This window comes from Oncorhynchus gorbuscha, linkage group LG11 (genome assembly GCF_021184085.1).
Source record: "Oncorhynchus gorbuscha isolate QuinsamMale2020 ecotype Even-year linkage group LG11, OgorEven_v1.0, whole genome shotgun sequence".
Taxonomy (NCBI): domain Eukaryota; kingdom Metazoa; phylum Chordata; class Actinopteri; order Salmoniformes; family Salmonidae; genus Oncorhynchus; species Oncorhynchus gorbuscha.
The window spans coordinates 71,018,492-71,042,250 of NC_060183.1; the positions used below are offsets into that span (position 1 = coordinate 71,018,492).

At 45.8% G+C, this 23,759-nt stretch overlaps 1 protein-coding gene across 1 annotated transcript in view; it reads left to right on the forward strand.

The window, feature by feature from the left end:
* Positions 1-23,759, forward strand: part of garnl3 (GTPase activating Rap/RanGAP domain like 3) — a 218,869-nt gene that overhangs the window by 176,034 nt on the left and 19,076 nt on the right. The window contains 6 exon segments of the mRNA XM_046290303.1: positions 1,664-1,830; positions 13,048-13,206; positions 13,401-13,467; positions 14,697-14,804; positions 15,349-15,467; positions 17,686-17,821. Coding sequence (XP_046146259.1) covers positions 1,664-1,830; positions 13,048-13,206; positions 13,401-13,467; positions 14,697-14,804; positions 15,349-15,467; positions 17,686-17,821 — 756 coding nt within the window.

A 23,759-nucleotide genomic window follows, 5' to 3' on the forward strand; every position in this document is an offset into this window, starting at 1 on the left:
ATAGTAATAACAGTAATGGTAATAATAATAATAGTAATAATAGTAATAGTAGTAATAATTCCATTGCTCTATTGCATACTGTAGCTAACCACTCAAACATATTCTTCCCCTCTCTTTTTCTCTCTCACACACCTTTATCCTCTCTCCTTTTATCTTCTGCCTTTTCTCTTCCACTCTCTCCACCTCCCCTTCCTCCCTCTCCACCTCCCCCTTCCTCCCTCTCCACCTCCCTCTTCCTCCCTTCCACCTCCCCCTTCCTCTCTCTCCACCTCCCTCTTCCTCTCTCTCCACCTCCCTCTTCCTCCCTCTCCACCTCCCCTTCCTCCCTCTCCACCTCCCCCTTCCTCTCTCTCCACCTCCCTCTTCCTCTCTCTCCACCTCCCTCTTCCTCTCTCTCCACCTCCCTCTTCCTCTCTCTCCACCTCCCTCTTCCTCCCTCTCCACCTCCCCCTTCCTCTCTCTCCACCTCCCCCTTCCACTCTCTCCACCTCCCTCTTCCTCTCTCTCCACCTCCCCCTTCCTCTCTCTCCACCTCCCTCTTCCTCTCTCTCCACCTCCCCCTTCCACTCTCTCCACCTCCCCTTCCTCCCTCTCCACCTCCCCCTTCCTCTCTCTCCACCTCCCCTTCCTCTCTCTCCACCTCCCCCTTCCTCTCTCTCCACCTCCCTCTTCCTCTCTCTCCACCTCCCTTCCTTCCTCTCTCCACCTCCCCCTTCCTCTCTCCACCTCCTCTTCCTCTCTCTCCACCTCCCCCTTCCACTCTCTCCACCTCCCCCTTCCTCCTCTCCACCTCCCCCTTCCTCTCTCTCCACCTCCCCTTCCTCTCTCTCCACCTCCCCCTTCCACTCTCTCCACCTCCCCTTCCTCTCTCTCCACCTCCCCTTCCTCCCTCTCCATCTCTCCCCCTTCCTCTCTCTCCTCCTCCCCCTTCCACTCTCTCCACCTCCCCTTCCTCTCTCTCCACCTCCCTCTTCCTCTCTCTCCACCTCCTCCTTCCTCTCTCTCCACCTCCCTCTTCCTCTCTCTCCACCTCCCCCTTCCTCTCTCTCCACCTCCCCTTCCTCTCTCTCCACCTCCCCCTTCCACTCTCTCCACCTCCCCTTCCTCTCTCCACCTCCCCCTTCCTCTCTCTCCACCTCCCCCTTCCACTCTCTCCACTCCCCCTTCCTCTCTCTCCACCTCCCCTTCCACTCTCTCCACCTCCCCCTTCCTCTCTCTCCACCTCCCCCTTCCTCTCTCTCCACCTCCCCCTTCCACTCTCTCCACTTCCCCCTTCCTCTCTCTCCACCTCCCCTTCCTCTCCACTCTCCACCTCCCCCTTCCTCTCTCTCCACCTCCCCCTTCCTCTCTCTCCACTTCCCCCTTCCTCTCTCTCCACCTCCCTCTTCCTCTCTCTCCACCTCCCTCTTCCTCTCTCTCCACCTCCCCCTTCCACTCTCTCCACCTCCCCCTTCCTCTCTCTCCACCTCCCCCTTCCACTCTCTCCACTTCCCCCTTCCTCTCTCTCCACCTCCCTCTTCCACTCTCTCCACCTCCCTCTTCCTCTCTCTCCACCTCCCCTTCCTCTCTCTCCACCTCCCCTTCCACTCTCTCCACCTCCCCCTTCCTCTCTCTCCACCTCCCCCTTCCACTCTCTCCACTTCCCCCTTCCTCTCTGTCCCAGGGTGTCACCTATACTCCATCAACACCCACCATGGGTCAGAGTTGAGGATCGTGGTGGCCATCAGGAATAAGCTCCTCCTCATCACCAGGAAACAGCCCCGCCTCGACGGCCTCTGCCCCTTCGCTGCTGCAACCCACTCGCCCGTGGACCAGTTCCAGTACATACGGGTGAGAGAAACTGGACACACAAGTGTAGTTTAATCGCACACAGAAACACACACAACACTTACACATTCTTTGGGGGAATTATTGAATGAGTTCAACAAGTCAATAATCCGTATACCTTCCAAGTAAAATAAAATCTAATTTTATTTGTCACATGCGCCAAACATAACTGGTGTAAACTTTACCGTGAAATGCTTACTTACGAACCTTTCCCAACAAAAATAAAATTGTAACACAAGAAGGATTTAAATAAAATACACAAGAATGGAGCAATATACAGGGAGTACCAGGTCAATGTGGAGCTATATACAGGGAGTAACCAGTACCATATCAATGTGGAGCTATATACAGGGAGTAACCAGTACCATATCAATGTGGAGCTATATACAGGGAGTAACCAGTACCATATCAATGTGGAGCTATATACAGGGAGTACCAGGTCAATGTGGAGCTATATACAGGGAGTACCAGGTCAATGTGGAGCTATATACAGGGAGTAACCAGTACCATATCAATGAGGAGCTATATACAGGGAGTAACCAGTACCAGATCAATGTGGAGCTATATACAGGGAGTACCAGTACCAGATCAATGTGGAGCTATATACAGGGAGTACCAGGTCAATGTGGAGCTATATACAAGGAGTAACCAGTACCAGATCAATGTGGAGCTATATACAGGGAGTAACCAGTACCATATCAATGTGGAGCTATATACAGGGAGTACCAGGTCAATGTGGAGCTATATACAAGGAGTAACCAGTACCAGGTCAATGTGGAGCTGTATACAGGGAGTACCAGGTCAATGTGGAGCTATATACAGGGAGTACCAGATCAATGTGGGGCTATATACAGGGAGTACCAGTACCAGATCAATGTGGGGCTATATACAGGGAGTACCAGTACCATATCAATGTGGAGCTATATACAGGGAGTACCAGGTCAATGTGGAGCTATATACAAGGAGTACCAGGTCAATGTGGAGCTATATACAAGGAGTACCAGGTCAATGTGGAGCTATATACAGGGAGTACCAGATCAATGTGGGGCTATATACAGGGAGTACCAGTACCAGATCAATGTGGGGCTATATACAGGGAGTACCAGTACCATATCAATGTGGAGCTATATACAGGGAGTACCATATCAATGTGGAGCTATATACAGGGAGTACCAGTACCATATCAATGTGGAGCTATATACAGGGAGTACCAGGTCAATGTGGAGCTATATACAGGGAGTACCAGTACCATATCAATGTGGAGCTATATACAGGGAGTACCATATCAATGTGGAGCTATATACAGGGAGTACCAGTACCATATCAATGTGGAGCTATATACAGGGAGTACCAGGTCAATGTGGAGCTATATACAGGGAGTAACCAGTACCATATCAATGGGGAGCTATATACAGGGAGTAACCAGTACCAGATCAATGTGGAGCTATATACAGGGAGTACCAGTACCAGATCAATGTGGAGCTATATACAGGGAGTACCAGGTCAATGTGGAGCTATATACAAGGAGTAACCAGTACCAGATCAATGTGGAGCTATATACAGGGAGTAACCAGTACCATATCAATGTGGAGCTATATACAGGGAGTACCAGGTCAATGTGGAGCTATATACAAGGAGTAACCAGTACCAGGTCAATGTGGAGCTATATACAGGGAGTACCAGGTCAATGTGGAGCTATATACAGGAAATACCAGTCCCAGATCAATGTGGAGCTATATACAGGGAGTACCAGTACCAGATCAATGTGGAGCTATATACAGGGAGTACCAGTACCAGGTCAATGTGGAGCTATATACAAGGAGTACCAGGTCAATGTGGAGCTATATACAAGGAGTACCAGGTCAATGTGGAGCTATATACAGGGAGTACCAGATCAATGTGGGGCTATATACAGGGAGTACCAGTACCAGATCAATGTGGGGCTATATACAGGGAGTACCAGTACCAGATCAATGTGGAGCTATATACAGGGAGTACCAGTACCAGATCAATGTGGAGCTATATACAGGGAGTAACCAGTACCAGATCAATGTGGAGCTATATACAGGGAGTACCAGTACCAGATCAATGTGGAGCTATATACAAGGGGTACCAGATCAATGTGGAGCTATATACAGGGAATACCAGTACCAGATCAATGTGGAGCTATAGACAGGGGGTTACCAGTACCAGATCAATGTGGAGCTATATATAGGGAGTACCAGTACCAGATCAATGTGAGGCTATATACAGGGAGTACCAGGTCAATGTGGAGCTATATACAGGAAATACCAGTACCAGATCAATGTGGAGCTATATACAGGGAGTACCAGTACCAGATCAATGTGGAGCTATATACAGGGAGTAACCAGTACCAGATCAATGTGGAGCTATATACAAGGAGTACCAGGTCAATGTGGAGCTATATACAAGGAGTACCAGGTCAATGTGGAGCTATATACAGGGAGTACCAGATCAATGTGGGGCTATATACAGGGAGTACCAGTACCAGATCAATGTGGGGCTATATACAGGGAGTACCAGTACCAGATCAATGTGGAGCTATATACAGGGAGTACCAGTACCAGATCAATGTGGAGCTATATACAGGGAGTAACCAGTACCAGATCAATGTGGAGCTATATACAGGGAGTACCAGTACCAGATCAATGTGGAGCTATATACAAGGGGTACCAGATCAATGTGGAGCTATATACAGGGAATACCAGTACCAGATCAATGTGGAGCTATAGACAGGGGGTTACCAGTACCAGATCAATGTGGAGCTATATATAGGGAGTACCAGTACCAGATCAATGTGAGGCTATATACAGGGAGTACCAGGTCAATGTGGAGCTATATACAGGAAATACCAGTACCAGATCAATGTGGAGCTATATACAGGGAGTACCAGTACCAGATCAATGTGGAGCTATATACAGGGAGTAACCAGTACCAGATCAATGTGGAGCTATATACAGGGAGTACCAGTACCAGATCAATGTGGAGCTATATACAGGGAGTACCAGATCAATGTGGAGCTATATACAGGGAGTACCAGGTCAATGTGGAGCTATATACAGGGAGTAACCAGTACCAGATCAATGTGGAGCTATATACAGGGAGTACCAGTACCAGATCGATGTGGGGCTATATACAGGGAGTACCAGTACCAGATCAATGTGGAGCTATATACAGGGAGTACCAGTACCAGATCAATGTGGAGCTATATACAGGGAGTACCAGTACCAGATCAATGTGGAGCTATATACAAGGGGTACCAGATCAATGTGGAGCTATATACAGGGAATACCAGTACCAGATCAATGTGGAGCTATAGACAGGGGTTTACAGTACCAGATCAATGTGGAGCTATATATAGGGAGTACCAGTACCAGATCAATGTGGAGCTATATACAGTGGGTACCAGATCAATGTGGAGCTATATACAGGGAATACCAGTACCAGATCAATGTGGAGCTATAGACAGGGATATCCAGTACCAGATCAATGTGGAGCTATATACGGGGAGTAACCAGTACCAGATCAATGTGGAGCTATATACAGGGAGTACCAGTACCAGATCAATGTGGAGCTATATACAGGGAGTACCAGATCAATGTGGAGCTATATACAGGGAGTACCAGGTCAATGTGGAGCTATATACAGGGAGTACCAGTACCAAATCAATGTGGAGCTATATACAGGGAGTACCAGTACCAGATCAATGTGGAGTTATATACGGGGAGTAACCAGTACCAGATCAATGTGGAGCTATATACAGGGAGTACCAGTACCAGATCAATGTGGAGCTATATACAGGGAGTACCAGTACCAGATCAATGTGGAGCTATATACAGGGAGTACCAGATCAATGTGGGGCTATATACAGGGAGTAACCAGTACCATATCAATGTGGAGCTATATACAGGGAGTAACCAGTACCATATCAATGTGGAGCTATATACAGGGAGTACCAGTACCAGGTCAATGTGAGGCTATATACAGGGGGTACCAGGTCAATGTGGAGCTATATACAGGAAATACCAGTACCAGATCAATGTGGAGCTATATACAGGGAGTACCAGTACCAGATCAATGTGGAGCTATATACAGGGAGTACCAGTACCAGATCAATTTGGAGCTATATACGGGGAGTAACCAGTACCAGATCAATGTGGAGCTATATACAGGGAGTACCAGTACCAGATCAATGTGGAGCTATATACAGGGAGTACCAGATCAATGTGGAGCTATATACAGGGAGTACCAGGTCAATGTGGAGCTATATACAGGGAGTACCAGTACCAGATCAATGTGGAGCTATATACAGGGAGTACCAGTACCAGATCAATGTGGAGTTATATACAGGGAGTACCAGGTCAATATGGAGCTATATACAGGGAGTACCAGTACCAGATCAATGTGGAGCTATATACAGGGAGTACCAGTACCAGATCAATGTGGAGCTATATACAGGGAGTACCAGTACCAGATCAATGTGGAGCTATATACAGGGAGTACCAGTACCAGATCAATGTGGAGCTAAATACAGGGAGTACCAGATCAATGTGGAGCTATATACAGGGAGTACCAGGTCAATGTGGAGCTATATACAGGGAGTACCAGTACCAGATCAATGTGGAGCTATATACGGGAGTACCAGTACCAGATCAATGTGGAGCTATATACAGGGAGTACCAGTACCAGATCAATGTGGAGCTATATACAGGGAGTACCAGTACCAGATCAATGTGGAGCTATATACAGGGAGTACCAGGTCAATATGGAGCTATATACAGGGAGTACCAGTACCAGATCAATGTGGAGCTATATACAGGGAGTACCAGTACCAGATCAATGTGGAGCTATATACAGGGAGTACCAGTACCAGATCAATGTGGAGCTATATACAGGGAGTACCAGTACCAGATCAATGTGGAACTATATACAGGGAGTACCAGTACCAGATCAATGTGGAGCTATATACAGTGGGTACCAGATCAATGTGGAGCTATATACAGGGAATACCAGTACCAGATCAATGTGGAGCTATATACAGGGAGTAACCAGTACCAGATCAATGTGGAGCTATATACAGGGAGTACCAGTACCAGATCAATGTGGAGCTATATACAGGGAGTACCAGGTCAATGTGGAGCTATATACAAGGAGTAACCAGTACCAGATCAATGTGGAGCTATATACAGGGAGTAACCAGTACCATATCAATGTGGAGCTATATACAGGGAGTACCAGGTCAATGTGGAGCTATATACAAGGAGTAACCAGTACCAGGTCAATGTGGAGCTATATACAGGGAGTACCAGGTCAATGTGGAGCTATATACAAGGAGTACCAGGTCAATGTGGAGCTATATACAAGGAGTACCAGGTCAATGTGGAGCTATATACAGGGAGTACCAGATCAATGTGGGGCTATATACAGGGAGTACCAGTACCAGATCAATGTGGGGCTATATACAGGGTGTACCAGTACCAGATCAATGTGGAGCTATATACAGGGAGTACCAGTACCAGATCAATGTGGAGCTATATACAGGGAGTAACCAGTACCAGATCAATGTGGAGCTATATACAGGGAGTACCAGTACCAGATCAATGTGGAGTTATATACGGGGAGTAACCAGTACCAGATCAATGTGGAGCTATATACAGGGAGTACCAGTACCAGATCAATGTGGAGCTATATACAGGGAGTACCAGTACCAGATCAATGTGGAGCTATATACAGGGAGTACCAGATCAATGTGGGGCTATATACAGGGAGTAACCAGTACCATATCAATGTGGAGCTATATACAGGGAGTAACCAGTACCATATCAATGTGGAGCTATATACAGGGAGTACCAGTACCAGGTCAATGTGAGGCTATATACAGGGGGTACCAGGTCAATGTGGAGCTATATACAGGAAATACCAGTACCAGATCAATGTGGAGCTATATACAGGGAGTACCAGTACCAGATCAATGTGGAGCTATATACAGGGAGTACCAGTACCAGATCAATTTGGAGCTATATACGGGGAGTAACCAGTACCAGATCAATGTGGAGCTATATACAGGGAGTACCAGTACCAGATCAATGTGGAGCTATATACAGGGAGTACCAGATCAATGTGGAGCTATATACAGGGAGTACCAGGTCAATGTGGAGCTATATACAGGGAGTACCAGTACCAGATCAATGTGGAGCTATATACAGGGAGTACCAGTACCAGATCAATGTGGAGTTATATACAGGGAGTACCAGGTCAATATGGAGCTATATACAGGGAGTACCAGTACCAGATCAATGTGGAGCTATATACAGGGAGTACCAGTACCAGATCAATGTGGAGCTATATACAGGGAGTACCAGTACCAGATCAATGTGGAGCTATATACAGGAGTACCAGTACCAGATCAATGTGGAGCTAAATACAGGGAGTACCAGATCAATGTGGAGCTATATACAGGGAGTACCAGGTCAATGTGGAGCTATATACAGGGAGTACCAGTACCAGATCAATGTGGAGCTATATACGGGGAGTACCAGTACCAGATCAATGTGGAGCTATATACAGGGAGTACCAGTACCAGATCAATGTGGAGCTATATACAGGGAGTACCAGTACCAGATCAATGTGGAGCTATATACAGGGAGTACCAGGTCAATATGGAGCTATATACAGGGAGTACCAGTACCAGATCAATGTGGAGCTATATACAGGGAGTACCAGTACCAGATCAATGTGGAGCTATATACAGGGAGTACCAGTACCAGATCAATGTGGAGCTATATACAGGGAGTACCAGTACCAGATCAATGTGGAACTATATACAGGGAGTACCAGTACCAGATCAATGTGGAGCTATATACAGTGGGTACCAGATCAATGTGGAGCTATATACAGGGAATACCAGTACCAGATCAATGTGGAGCTATATACAGGGAGTAACCAGTACCAGATCAATGTGGAGCTATATACAGGGAGTACCAGTACCAGATCAATGTGGAGCTATATACAGGGAGTACTAGGTCAATGTGGAGCTATATACAAGGAGTAACCAGTACCAGATCAATGTGGAGCTATATACAGGGAGTAACCAGTACCATATCAATGTGGAGCTATATACAGGGAGTACCAGGTCAATGTGGAGCTATATACAAGGAGTAACCAGTACCAGGTCAATGTGGAGCTATATACAGGGAGTACCAGGTCAATGTGGAGCTATATACAAGGAGTACCAGGTCAATGTGGAGCTATATACAAGGAGTACCAGGTCAATGTGGAGCTATATACAGGGAGTACCAGATCAATGTGGGGCTATATACAGGGAGTACCAGTACCAGATCAATGTGGGGCTATATACAGGGAGTACCAGTACCAGATCAATGTGGAGCTATATACAGGGAGTACCAGTACCAGATCAATGTGGAGCTATATACAGGAGTAACCAGTACCAGATCAATGTGGAGCTATATACAGGGAGTACCAGTACCAGATCAATGTGGAGCTATATACAAGGGGTACCAGATCAATGTGGAGCTATATACAGGGAATACCAGTACCAGATCAATGTGGAGCTATAGACAGGGGGTTACCAGTACCAGATCAATGTGGAGCTATATATAGGGAGTACCAGTACCAGATCAATGTGAGGCTATATACAGGGAGTACCAGGTCAATGTGGAGCTATATACAGGAAATACCAGTACCAGATCAATGTGGAGCTATATACAGGGAGTACCAGTACCAGATCAATGTGGAGCTATATACAGGGAGTAACCAGTACCAGATCAATGTGGAGCTATATACAGGGAGTACCAGTACCAGATCAATGTGGAGCTATATACAGGGAGTACCAGATCAATGTGGAGCTATATACAGGGAGTACCAGGTCAATGTGGAGCTATATACAGGGAGTAACCAGTACCAGATCAATGTGGAGCTATATACAGGGAGTACCAGTACCAGATCAATGTGGGGCTATATACAGGGAGTACCAGTACCAGATCAATGTGGAGCTATATACAGGGAGTACCAGTACCAGATCAATGTGGAGCTATATACAGGGAGTACCAGTACCAGATCAATGTGGAGCTATATACAAGGGGTACCAGATCAATGTGGAGCTATATACAGGGAATACCAGTACCAGATCAATGTGGAGCTATAGACAGGGGTTTACAGTACCAGATCAATGTGGAGCTATATATAGGGAGTACCAGTACCAGATCAATGTGGAGCTATATACAGTGGGTACCAGATCAATGTGGAGCTATATACAGGGAATACCAGTACCAGATCAATGTGGAGCTATAGACAGGGAGTACCAGTACCAGATCAATGTGGAGCTATATACGGGGAGTAACCAGTACCAGATCAATGTGGAGCTATATACAGGGAGTACCAGTACCAGATCAATGTGGAGCTATATACAGGGAGTACCAGATCAATGTGGAGCTATATACAGGGAGTACCAGGTCAATATGGAGCTATATACAGGGAGTACCAGTACCAGATCAATGTGGAGCTATATACAGGGAGTACCAGTACCAGATCAATGTGGAGCTATATACAGGGAGTACCAGTACCAGATCAATGTGGAGCTATATACAGGGAGTACCAGTACCAGATCAATGTGGAGCTAAATACAGGGAGTACCAGATCAATGTGGAGCTATATACAGGGAGTACCAGGTCAATGTGGAGCTATATACAGGGAGTACCAGTACCAGATCAATGTGGAGCTATATACGGGGAGTACCAGTACCAGATCAATGTGGAGCTATATACAGGGAGTACCAGTACCAGATCAATGTGGAGCTATATACAGGGAGTACCAGTACCAGATCAATGTGGAGCTATATACAGGGAGTACCAGGTCAATATGGAGCTATATACAGGGAGTACCAGTACCAGATCAATGTGGAGCTATATACAGGAGTACCAGTACCAGATCAATGTGGAGCTATATACAGGAGTACCAGTACCAGATCAATGTGGAGCTATATACAGGGAGTACCAGTACCAGATCAATGTGGAACTATATACAGGGAGTACCAGTACCAGATCAATGTGGAGCTATATACAGTGGGTACCAGATCAATGTGGAGCTATATACAGGGAATACCAGTACCAGATCAATGTGGAGCTATAGACAGGGGTTACCAGTACCAGATCAATGTGGAGCTATATATAGGAGTACCAGTACCAGATCAATGTGAGGCTATATACAGGAGTACCATGTCAATGTGGAGCTATATACAGGAAATACCAGTACCAGATCAATGTGGAGCTATATACAGGGAGTACCAGTACCAGATCAATGTGGAGCTATATACAGGGAGTACCAGTACCAGATCAATGTGGAGCTATATACAGGGAGTACCAGATCAATGTGGAGCTATATACAGGGAGTACCAGGTCAATGTGGAGCTATATACAGGGAGTACCAGTACCAGATCAATGTGGAGCTATATACAGGGAGTACCAGTACCAGATCAATGTGGAGCTATATACAGGGAGTACCAGTACCAGATCAATGTGGAACTATATACAGGGAGTACCAGATCAATGTGGAGCTATATACAGGGAGTACCAGGTCAATGTGGAGCTATATACAGGGAGTACCAGTACCAGATCAATGTGGAGCTATATACAGGGAGTACCAGTACCAGATCAATGTGGAGCTATATACAGGGAGTACCAGTACCAGATCAATGTGGAGCTATATACAGGGAGTACCAGTACCAGATCAATGTGAGGCTATATACAGGGAGTACCAGATCAATGTGGAGCTATATACAGGGAGTACCAGTACCAGATCAATGTGGAGCTATATACTGGGAGTACCAGTACCAAATCAATGTGGAGCTATATACAGGGAGTACCAGTACCAAATCAATGTGGAGCTATATACAGGGAGTACCAGTACCAGATCAATGTGTAGCTATATACAGGGAGTACCAGTACCAGATCAATGTGGAGTTACTGTATAAACAGGGAGTACCAGATCAATGTGCAGACATATGAGCTATTTGAGGTAGATATGTACATGAAGGCAGGGTAACATGACTAGGTATCAGGATAGATAATAATAAGGTATTTGAGGTAGGTATGTACATGTAGGCAGGGTAAAGTGACTAGGCATCATAATAGATAATATTAAAAGTAAAATAAAGAATAGAGTAGCAGCAGAAAATGATGTGTAAAAGTGTGTGTGTGTAATGTGTATGTATGTGTGTTTGTGTTGTTATTCATGTGTGTGTTATGTGTGGGAGTGTCAATGTAGTGTGTGTGTGTGAGTGAGTGTGTATATGGTGTGTAAAGTCTAGTGAGTGTGTATATGGTGTGTAAAGTCTAGTGAGTGTGTATATGGTGTGTAAAGTCTAGTGAGTGTGTATATGGTGTGTAAAGTCTAGTGTGTGTGTATATGGTGTGTAAAGTCTAGTGAATGTGTATATCGTGTGTAAAGTCTAGTGAATGTGTATATGGTGTGTAAAGTCTAGTGAGTGTGTATATGGTGTGTAAAGTCTAGTGAATGTGTATATGGTGTGTAAAGTCTAGTGAATGTGTATATGGTGTGTAAAGTCTAGTGAATGTGTATATGGTGTGTAAAGTCTAGTGAATGTGTATATGGTGTGTAAAGTCTAGTGAATGTGTATATGGTGTGTAAAGTCTAGTGAGTGTGTATATGGTGTGTAAAGTCTACATGTGCATGTGTGGCTTGGGTGGCTGGAGTCTTTGGGTGGCTGGAGTCTTTGGGTGGCTGGAGTCAAAGGTCCTGGATGGCAGGGAGTTCGGCCCCAGTGATGTACTGGGCTGTCCGCACCACCCTCTGTAGAGCTTTGCGGTCAAGGGCGGTGCCTTTGCCATACCAAGCGGTGATGCAGCCAGTTAAGATGCTCTCGGCGGTGCAGTTGTAGAACTTCTTGAGCTATTCCATTGAGCATTAGAAGGTCAGCATTTCACCACAGCTAAGGGAGCTAGCGAATGAGGAGAGGCTCATACAGGCTCACACAGGCATGCATTCACACACACACACACACACACACACACACACACACACACACACACACACACACACACACACACACACACACACACACACACACACACACACACACACACACACACACACACACACACACACACACACACACGAGTGAGGCCCACCCACCCACCTGACCTGACCCCCCCCCCTCCCTAGGAGATCTGTCTGTGTGACCCTCCAGTAGTCATGGCCCTAGTGGACGGTCCTACAGGGGAGAACGACAACATGATCTGTGTGGCCTACAAACACCAGTTTGACCTGATCAACGAGAGCACTGGGGACGCATACAGGCTGCACCACGTAGACGCCAACCGGGTGAGACCTCCTAACAAGATGATTTATGTTGTTATTTACATTATCTTCCACTTACCTGGTTGGTTGACTGAAGAGAGCTCAACAATGAAGGGGAAGAGTTACAGTTTAGAAGGGAACAGTTAAAGATGGGCCAATGAATGACAATTGAGTAGAATAAATTCAATACAGTGCTCTTCTCTGCCATGTGCACACAGGTCAACTTTGTGGCAGCCATCGATGTGTACGAGGATGGGGAGGCTGGTCTTTTGTTGTGTTACAATTGTGAGTCCATTTATCTGGGGTATTTCTACACTCTACACTCTTAGAAAATAAAGGTACGGTATTGTTAGTTGGGTTGTAAAAAAATATAAAAATACATATAATGTACCTTCAGAGGTACACATAATGACGTCACATGGTACTGTTCGGTAGCTTTTAGGGTACATGTGCGAATAAATAGTATAATTTTACATTTTTGTACCCCATATTTTACCCTAATACTTGTAGGCCGTATTAGGGTAAAACTACCCCTCAAAATAAGGCCTTATGGAGAGTTTAATTATAATGATAACATACACCTTGGAATTCACTTGGTGAAGGCCACAGGAATGAAAATGAATGAATTCAACAACCATGTATCTATATATATATAATAATATATGCCATTTAGCAGACGCTTTTATCCAAAGCGACTTACAGTCATGTGTGCATACATTCTACGTATGGGTGGTCCCGGGAATCGAACCCACTACCCTGGCGTTACAAGCGCCATGCTCTACCAACTGAGCTAACACATACAGTCATGGTTGGTAACCTCAAGGGCAAGGCACACTGGGAAATGATATTGGAGACATGGCTTTAGTGGGGGTGTGGCATTCATTAGTTATTTTTGGCCACTCATGAGTAAAAGTGTTGTACCAGTTTAAGTGGTCTATCAGAAGTACATGTTTGTCACGTATAGAGAACAAATTGCTTTGTCACTGTAGTGTTACGATATAAAGGCAAGGTACTGGAGGAAGGTACTCTCTGAGGTATGAACTGGGGAACAATTATGCACCTATAACTAAAAGTACAAAGGAGATTCCTTACAGTGAGATTCCACCCCAGGGACCAGCGGCTGTACTCCTTTAGGATCAAGTCTAAACCTTTATTTCTGAGGGTGTAGTAACGTTTGAATATACATTATACATTGTCCTCAACACCCATATATACAAGGTTCCTATATATACAAGGTTCCTACATATACAAGGTTCCTATATATACAAGGTTCCTATATATACAAGGTTCCTACATATACAAGGTTCCTATATATACAAGGTTCCTATATATACAAGGTTCCTATATATACAAGGTTCCTATATATACTGTTTCCATATTTAGACTTATGTTTCTAAACTCGTCTTTCTGTGCAGATACTTGTTCCTGTCATGACTTAACAATGACATGGTATAAATGCGTATCGAGTCACTAAGATATCCGTTCTGATACTGTATATCTCATATGTTCCCCAGATATCTGTTCCTATAAGAAGGTGTGTCCGTTCAATGGGTCCACCCCTATGATCCAGTCTAACGCCTCTGACTTACACTTCAGCTGGAACCAGATGCCCAACGCCATCGGTGAGTAGCACTGGTAACCATAGCAACCAGCAGCCCCACCCTACCCCTCCCCACACCCCGCTCCCTCCCTTGGTCAGCCCAGCCTCCGGCCCTGGCCTGAGCCCCGTCACCATGGTAACATGCAGCGGGTGGCCACCCAGGCTAGGTCGTCCAGAGTGTTTGTCTGTTGCAGTCTGTGTTTGTTTCTGATGATGAAAGCAGAGAATGGCTGGCTAAAGATACATCACACAAGCTACAGTTTCTCGTATGTTAGTATGTGTCTGTTTGTACTGTCATGCTGCTTTGACAAACCAATTTTACCCTTAGGATTCATTTATTAGGACATTATCTATCCAAACCATCTATCCGAATCTATCAGCTCCATTCAGCCAGGCGTTCTTCAGAAGGTTGATGCTGTGCTTTGGAATCAGAATGACTTCATAGTCATGCACTCATTATTACTGTTGTTTCTCCGTTCTGCCTGTAAATGCACGTTTTCTGATGCTATGTCAGCACATGGGATGTTCATTCTTTATTCATTAACAGAAAGTTGTTGTTGTGTTAGTGTGTGCGTTTCCCTACATCTTGGCCTTTACCACTGACTCCATTGAGATCCGGCTGGTTGTCAACGGTAACCTGGTCTACACAGCTGTCGTGCCAGAGCTCCAGCTGACTGCCTCCAGGGTGAGTTTGATTGACAGGTGGAAGTGTCCAATCATGATGGTAATGAATCTGAGTTATAAAGCGCTTTTCCTACACAACACAAAAGAGAGAGAGAAAGTGTGTGTGTGTGTGCATGCGTTCACGAGCGTTCATGAGCGTGTATGTGCATGTCCGTTTGTAAGCATGTGTGTGTGTGTGTGTGTGTGTGTGTGTGTGTGTGTGTGTGTGTGTGTGTGTGTGTGTGTGTGTGTGTGTGTGTGTGTGTGTGTGTGTGTGTGTGTGTGTGTGTGTGTGTGTGTGTGTGTTCTCAGCAATCTTATTTCAATCAGTTTATTATCCCGGAGGGACCACACATACACACTATCAAACACACACCTCATACACAACAGAAGGGCACATACAGACTGTACCATTCAACAATATGAAACACAATCTCATCATGTTGTAGCAGGTGTTGGATTCTAGCTTGAAATAGACTGATACATGTTACCATACTAGAACTTATTGATGACTTTACATGTATAAGGAATGTGTATGTTGGGGTCAATGAAGGGTGGATAGGAACTGAAGGGTGGATAGGAACTGAAGGGTGGATAGGAACTGAAGGGTGGATAGGAACTGAAGGGTGGATAGGAACTGAAGGGGGGATAGGAACTGAAGGGTGGATAGGAACTGAAGGGTGGATAGGAACTGAAGGGTGGATAGGAACTCAAGGGTGGATAGGAACTGAAGGGTGGATAGGAACTGAAGGGTGGATAGGAACTGAAGGGTGGATAGGAACTGAAGGGGGGGATAGGAACTGAAGGGTGGATAGGAACTGAAGGGTGGATAGGAAATGAAGGGTGGATAGGAACTGAAGGGGGGGAACTGAAGGGGGGATAGGAACTGAAGGGGGATAGGAACTGAAGGGGGATAGGAACTGAAGGGGGATAGGAACTGAAGGGTGGATAGGAACTGAAGGGTGGATAGGAAATGAAGGGTGGATAGGAACTGAAGGGTGGATAGGAACTGAAGGGTGGATAGGAACTGAAGGGTGGATAGGAAATGAAGGGTGGATAGGAACTGAAGGGTGGATAGGAACTGAAGGGGGGATAGGAACTGAAGGGTGGATAGGAACTGAAGGGTGGATAGGAACTGAAGGGTGGATAGGAACTGAAGGGTGGATAGGAACTGAAGGGTGGATAGGAACTGAAGGGTGGATAGGAACTGAAGGGTGGATAGGAACTGAAGGGGTGGATAGGAACTGAAGGGTGGATAGGAACTGAAGGGTGGATAGGAAATGAAGGGTGGATAGGAACTGAAGGGGGGATAGGAACTGAAGGGGGGGATAGGAACTGAAGGGTGGATAGGAACTGAAGGGTGGATAGGAACTGAAGGGGGGATAGGAACTGAAGGGGGGGATAGGAACTGAAGGGTGGATAGGAACTGAAGGGTGGATAGGAAATGAAGGGTGGATAGGAACTGAAGGGTGGATAGGAACTGAAGGGTGGATAGGAAATGAAGGGTGGATAGGAACTGAAGGGTGGATAGGAAATGAAGGGTGGATAGGAACTGAAGGGTGGATAGGAACTGAAGGGGGGATAGGAAAGTTACTGAATGAGACAGAAAGTTCATATTCTGTTGACATCTGTCTAAGGAGGGAGGTGAAGGGTAATAGTTTGTCTCTGATAAGGCAGGCCAGCTGAGGAACTAGGGAGCAGCGAGGAATTCAGTTCGAGGTCAAGTCAACAGATGAAGTGACCTCTGGGAGGGGGGCCAGAAGGGCCCACCCCAACGACCCTCCTACTACCGTCCTATCTCACACACATACACTTCCACACCCACCAACGTTCTAGCATCAGGCAGGGCCATGATTACAATCCTGTCTAGCAACAGGGATGTCTAGACGTGTAAGGAGTTGACCCAGTCTAGTAGGAAGTTATAAATATATGTGATTGTGTCATCATGCTTTGTCTTTGCAGCTGTTGGACCCAGTGGGTGAATACATTTGGTTTGAGCTTTTCCTAGTTGTCTGTTTGAATTTTTACTCTGTTTGTTCAGAACCTAAGACAGGTGATGGCATTATTTCACTAACCAACACCTCTCTCTCTCTCTCTCTCTCTCTCTCATATCTCTTCATCTTTCCCCACTTTCTCTTTCACAATCTCTCTCTACCTGTATGAATCTTTCTCCTTCTCCACTTTTTCTCCTCCTCTCCGTTTCTTTAAATCCCCTCATCCCCCCTCATCCCCTCCATCAGTCAGACATCTACTTTGTGTCGTCCGCTCCGGTCAACTCTGCCTCCAACTGCAGCTCCCGGGACACCAGTTCCCAGAGTTCCCCACAGACGCCCACCGGCTACGAGATGCCCGTGTTCCCATTGCCTCTCGGAGACGGTAAGCCTCACCAAGCAACCAATCACGTTATAGGATGACAACACAATTGGAAACGCACACTTCATCTGTGTCATTTTGGGGGACTGCAGTAGTTAGTGTGTGTGACACACATCATATGTATGCACACGTACTCCAGAGTGCTTGTGTGTTACTCTGGATAGAGAGTTGGGTGTTGGACCTGAACTGGGCTTTAGAGGGTGAAGGGTGTAGTATATAGCCTGGGACCTGAACTGGGCTTTAGAGGGGGTAGAGTGTAGTATATATCATGGGACCTGAACTGGGCTTTAGAGGGTGAAGGGTGTAGTATATAGCCTGGGACCTGAACTGGGCTTTAGAAGGGGGTAGAGTGTAGTATATATCATGGGACCTGAACTGGGCTTTAGAGGGTGAAGGGTGTAGTATATAGCCTGGGACCTGAACTGGGCTTTAGAGGGGGTAGAGTGTAGTATATATCATGGGACCTGAACTGGGCTTTAGAGGGTGAAGGGTGTAGTATATAGCCTGGGACCTGAACTGGGCTTTAGAGGGGGTAGAGTGTAGTATATATCATGGGACCTGAACTGGGCTTTAGAGGGGGTAGAGTGTAGTACAGTATAGAGGGCACCTTGAGGGGTTAAAGGGGAACTCCACTCAAAAACAATATATATATATTTTGTTTCATTAGTCCATTGTTGATACAGTTCCAAAATGTTGTGCATGTCAGCAATAAAGTTTTCAAGATCTTGGACATTCTAGAAGCAATGTGTCACCTGCCACATCATTATGATGATGCAATATACCACAAGATAGTTTTTGAGTTCCCCTTTAAGATTCTGCCATCTTTTACCTGGTTCTTCTTCTCTTTTCTATTGGTCAACTCTAGTCTTGGAACACTACTATAACCATTAACATCCCTGTAGCGTTGATCTTTCCAGCTCTGGGGGTGGTGGTGTTAATACTAGTGAATGTGTGTGTTCTGTCATACCGGAGTGTGTGTGTGTATTACATAATCTTGTTCTGGTCCCTGGTTCAGATTCTATACGGATCCCCTATGGTACCAAGCTATCCCTGTACATGTCTAAGGATGCCGAAGGTACTTCAACGAGTCTCCCACTTCTTCTCCGGTGTGTCCCAAATGGCATTGTTTTCCTTATATAGTGCACTACTTCTGACCCGAGCCTCGCCCCCTGTTCAGAAGCAGTGCACCATATAGGGAATCAGGTGCCATTTGGGACATAGCCCTCCCTCTTCATCTAGCTGCACATGCTGCTACTAACATGCACGGAAATATGAAGCGGCATGTTTGACTGAGTGTCAGTTGAATGTTAAGTGAACGTTCTGTCTTCCCCATCACACCTTCTCTCTGTCAGAGTGACTGGAAAATGGAGGGGGTGAAATGTGATGTAGAAATGGATGATAGAGAGGTAGAGAGATGTGGATTCAGAAAGGTATGCATGTGACAGAGATGGGAGAATGTTTGAGAGAGAGAGAGAGAGAAGAGGGGGAATGAAAGAGAGAGCGAGACAGAGGGGAGGAGAAGACACGTCTACCGCAGCATGATTTACAGATTGCACTGTCACCATGGAAACTTTTGTCAAAACCCCCTCTCCCATTCAGAGTGGTGGTCTAAATAGAGGTGCCACAATCTAGGGGGAAGGAGGGAGAGATTGGGGGGGCTGACAAAAAATCCCATCCTCTAACCGACTGCCTGTGCCTGCCGTTTCTGCTCTATGGGGAGAGCTGCTTTTCCACTGGTAGACAATTGGCTCAGTTTCAGATCAGATTTGTTGACATCAGTAACATGTGAATACAACATGCTGAGACTGATGTGTGGATTGGACAGTCAAACTACCTCTAGTAGTATTCCACCAATCCTGAACCATGTTTAGTCATGGAATCACATCTTATTCTGATTTGAGGATTGGACAGTTATAAAACATAACAAATAAAATATTCAAAAACTCTTATGGAACCTTTATTGTGTTAGATTGTAGGCCATTTTCCCTGGAGCAGAAACGCATGTGGAATATATAGATCCCCGCGATGATATATCCCAGATGGCTGCATGCTTTTTGTTGTTGGTATATTTCATATCTATTTGGTTTATTATGAACATTTCTGTCTGTCTGGTATTGTTACGGGAGAGAGGGGTCGGTAACTGTGAGTCAGTGAACCTGTCATAACAATAGGAGTGACCTCTTTTCTCCCAGAATGCTGTTTGCATCACCTTTGACCCCGTGACATTTCAGAACTGCGGTCTGTTTGGCGCAGTGCAGCCTTCCATCACATCAGACAGTCACATAGCTGCGTGTGCGTTACTATTGCCATCCTGTCTTGATCTCGTGAAACGCTGCATTAGAATATGAGCATTCACTGCCACCTAGTGGTTAGATTTAACCATTGCAAGCCAATACACCTACATCATGTTCATTAGGGCAAAACGTATCAAAATGTTTTGCAACGTTCTTTTGGCATGTTGGGTGCCTAAAGTGCCCACCCCTGCTATAGCTACCACTGGAATACAACAGACTGTAGAGACTGGAATACAGCAGACTACAGAGACTGGAATACAGCAGCCTATAGAGACTGGAATACAGCAGACAACAGAGACTGGAATACAGCAGACAACAGAGACTGGAATACAGCAGACTATAGAGACTGGAATACAGCAGACTGTAGAGACTGGAATACAGCAGACTACAGAGACTGGAATACAGCAGACAACAGAGACTGGAATACAGCAGACTACAGAGACTGGAATACAGCAGACTACAGAGACTGGAATACAGCAGACTATAGAGACTGGAATACAGCAGACAACAGAGACTGGAATACAGCAGACTACAGAGACTGGAATACAGCAGACTATAGAGACTGGAATACAGCAGACTATAGAGACTGGAATACAGCAGACTGTAGAGACTGGAATACAGCAGACTACAGAGACTGGAATACAGCAGACTACAGAGACTGGAATACAGCGGACTACAGAGACTGGAATACAGCAGACTACAGAGACTGGAATACAGCAGACTATAGAGACTGGAATACAGCAGACTGTAGAGACTGGAATACAGCAGACAACAGAGACTGGAATACAGCAGACAACAGGTACTGGAATACAGCAGACTATAGAGACTGGAATACAGCATACTATAGAGACTGGAATACAGCAGACTATAGAGACTGGAATACAGCAGACTATAGAGACTGGAATACAGCAGACTACAGAGACTGGAATACAGCAGACTACAGAGACTGGAAGACAGCAGACTACAGAGACTGGAATACAGCAGACTATAGAGATTGGAATACAGCAGACCACAGAGACTGGAATACAACAGACTACAGAGACTGGAATACAGCATACTATAGAGACTGGAATACAGCAGACTATAGAGACTGGAATACAGCAGACTATAGAGACTGGAATACAGCAGACTATAGAGACTGGAAGACAGCAGACTACAGAGACTGGAATACAGCAGACTACAGAGACTGGAATACAGCAGACAACAGAGACTGGAATACAGCAGACTGTAGAGACTGGAATACAGCAGACTGTAGAGACTGGAATACAGCAGACAACAGAGACTGGAATACAGCAGACAACAGAGACTGGAATACAGCAGACTATAGAGACTGGAATACAGCATACTATAGAGACTGGAATACAGCAGACTATAGAGACTGGAATACAGCAGACTATAGAGACTGGAATACAGCAGACTACAGAGACTGGAATACAGCAGACTACAGAGACTGGAAGACAGCAGACTACAGAGACTGGAATACAGCAGACTATAGAGATTGGAATACAGCAGACCACAGAGACTGGAATACAACAGACTACAGAGACTGGAATACAGCATACTATAGAGACTGGAATACAGCAGACTATAGAGACTGGAATACAGCAGACTATAGAGACTGGAATACAGCAGACTATAGAGACTGGAAGACAGCAGACTATAGAGACTGGAAGACAGCAGACTACAGAGACTGGAATACAGCAGACTGGAATACAGCAGACTACAGAGACTGGAATACAGCATACTATAGAGACTGGAATACAGCAGACTATAGAGACTGGAATACAGCAGACTATAGAGACTGGAATACAGCAGACTATAGAGACTGGAATACAGCAGACTATAGAGACTGGAATACATCAGACTATAGAGACTAGAATACAGCAGACTACAGAGACTGGAGTACAGCAGACTATAGAGACTGGAATACAGCAGAAAACAGAGACTGGAATACAGCAGAAAACAGAGACTGGAATGCAGCAGAAAACAGAGACTGGAATACAGCAGAAAACAGAGACTGGAATACAGCAGACTACAGAGACTGGAGTACAGCAGACTATAGAGACTGGAATACAGCAGAAAACAGAGACTGGAATACAGCAGAAAACAGAGACTGGAATACAGCAGAAAACAGAGACTGGAATACAGCAGAAAACAGAGACTGGAATGCAGCAGAAAACAGAGACTGGAATACAGCAGAAAACAGAGACTGGAATACAGCAGACTACAGAGACTGGAGTACAGCAGACTATAGAGACTGGAATACAGCAGAAAACAGAGACTGGAATACAGCAGACTACAGAGACTGGAATGCGGTGCTGCTACGAAGATGTTAAGAATCCAATTACTCTGACTCAAACAGTCGTTTAATTATTGATCCCAAACGTTGAATAATTGATGGATAGCTGTAAATGTCTGTAACTGAGTAGTCAAATTATATTACACAGTGTTGAAATGGCGACGTTGAACGCACACTGTGTCCCCGAGTCATGTTGTTAATCAGTTTAGATAGAGGAGGCTTGATTGGCACATGACATGATCATGTTCTTCATGTTCGTGTTCTTACACATATGTTCCTCTAGTGTGTGTAAAGTGACTGTTCCACTGGATGTCATAGGGTGAATGCACCAATTTGTAAGTCGCTCTGGATAAGAGCGTCTGCTAAATGACTTAAATGTAATGTAATGTAATGTAATGTGTGTGTGTGTGTGGGCGTGTGGTAAACTACCCAGTCCTAGGAGGTCTCCATAACGGCATTGCCTGAAGTTGCTTGGTGTTGAAATGATGTCTCTCTCACCGCAATACCTTTCTCTGTATCTCTCCTCCTCCATCCATCTCCACTCTCTGTATCTCTCCTCCTCCATCCATCCCCACTCTCTGTATCTCTCCTCCTCCATCCATCTCCACTCTCTGTATCTCTCCTCCTCCATCCATCCCCACTCTCTCTGTATCTCTCCTCCTCCATCCATCCCCACTCTCTGTATCTCTCCTTCTCCATCCATCCCCACTCTCTGTATCTCTCCTCCTCCATCCATCCCCACTCTCTGTATCTCTCCTTCTCCATCCATCCCCACTCTCTGTATCTCTCCTTCTCCATCCATCCCCACTCTCTGTATCTCTCCTCCACCATCCATCCCCACTCTCTGTATCTCTCCTCCTCCATCCATCCCCACTCTCTGTATCTCTCCTCCTCCATCCATCTCCACTCTCTGTATCTCTCCTTCTCCATCCATCCCCACTCTCTGTATCTCTCCTCCTCCATCCATCCCCACTCTCTGTATCTCTCCTCCTCCATCCATCCCCACTCTCTGTATCTCTCCTTCTCCATCCATCCCCACTCTCTGTATCTCTCCTCCTCCATCCATCCCCACTCTCTCTGTATCTCTCCTTCTCCATCCATCCCCACCCTGTGTATCTCTCCTTCTCCATCCATCCCCACTCTCTCTGTATCTCTCCTTCTCCATCCATCCCCACTCTCTCTGTATCTCTCCTTCTCCATCCATCCCCACCCTGTGTATCTCTCCTTCTCCATCCATCCCCACTCTCTGTATCTCTCCTCCTCCATCCATCCCCACTCTCTGTATCTCTCCTTCTCCATCCATCCCCACTCTCTGTATCTCTCCTTCTCCATCCATCCCCACTCTCTG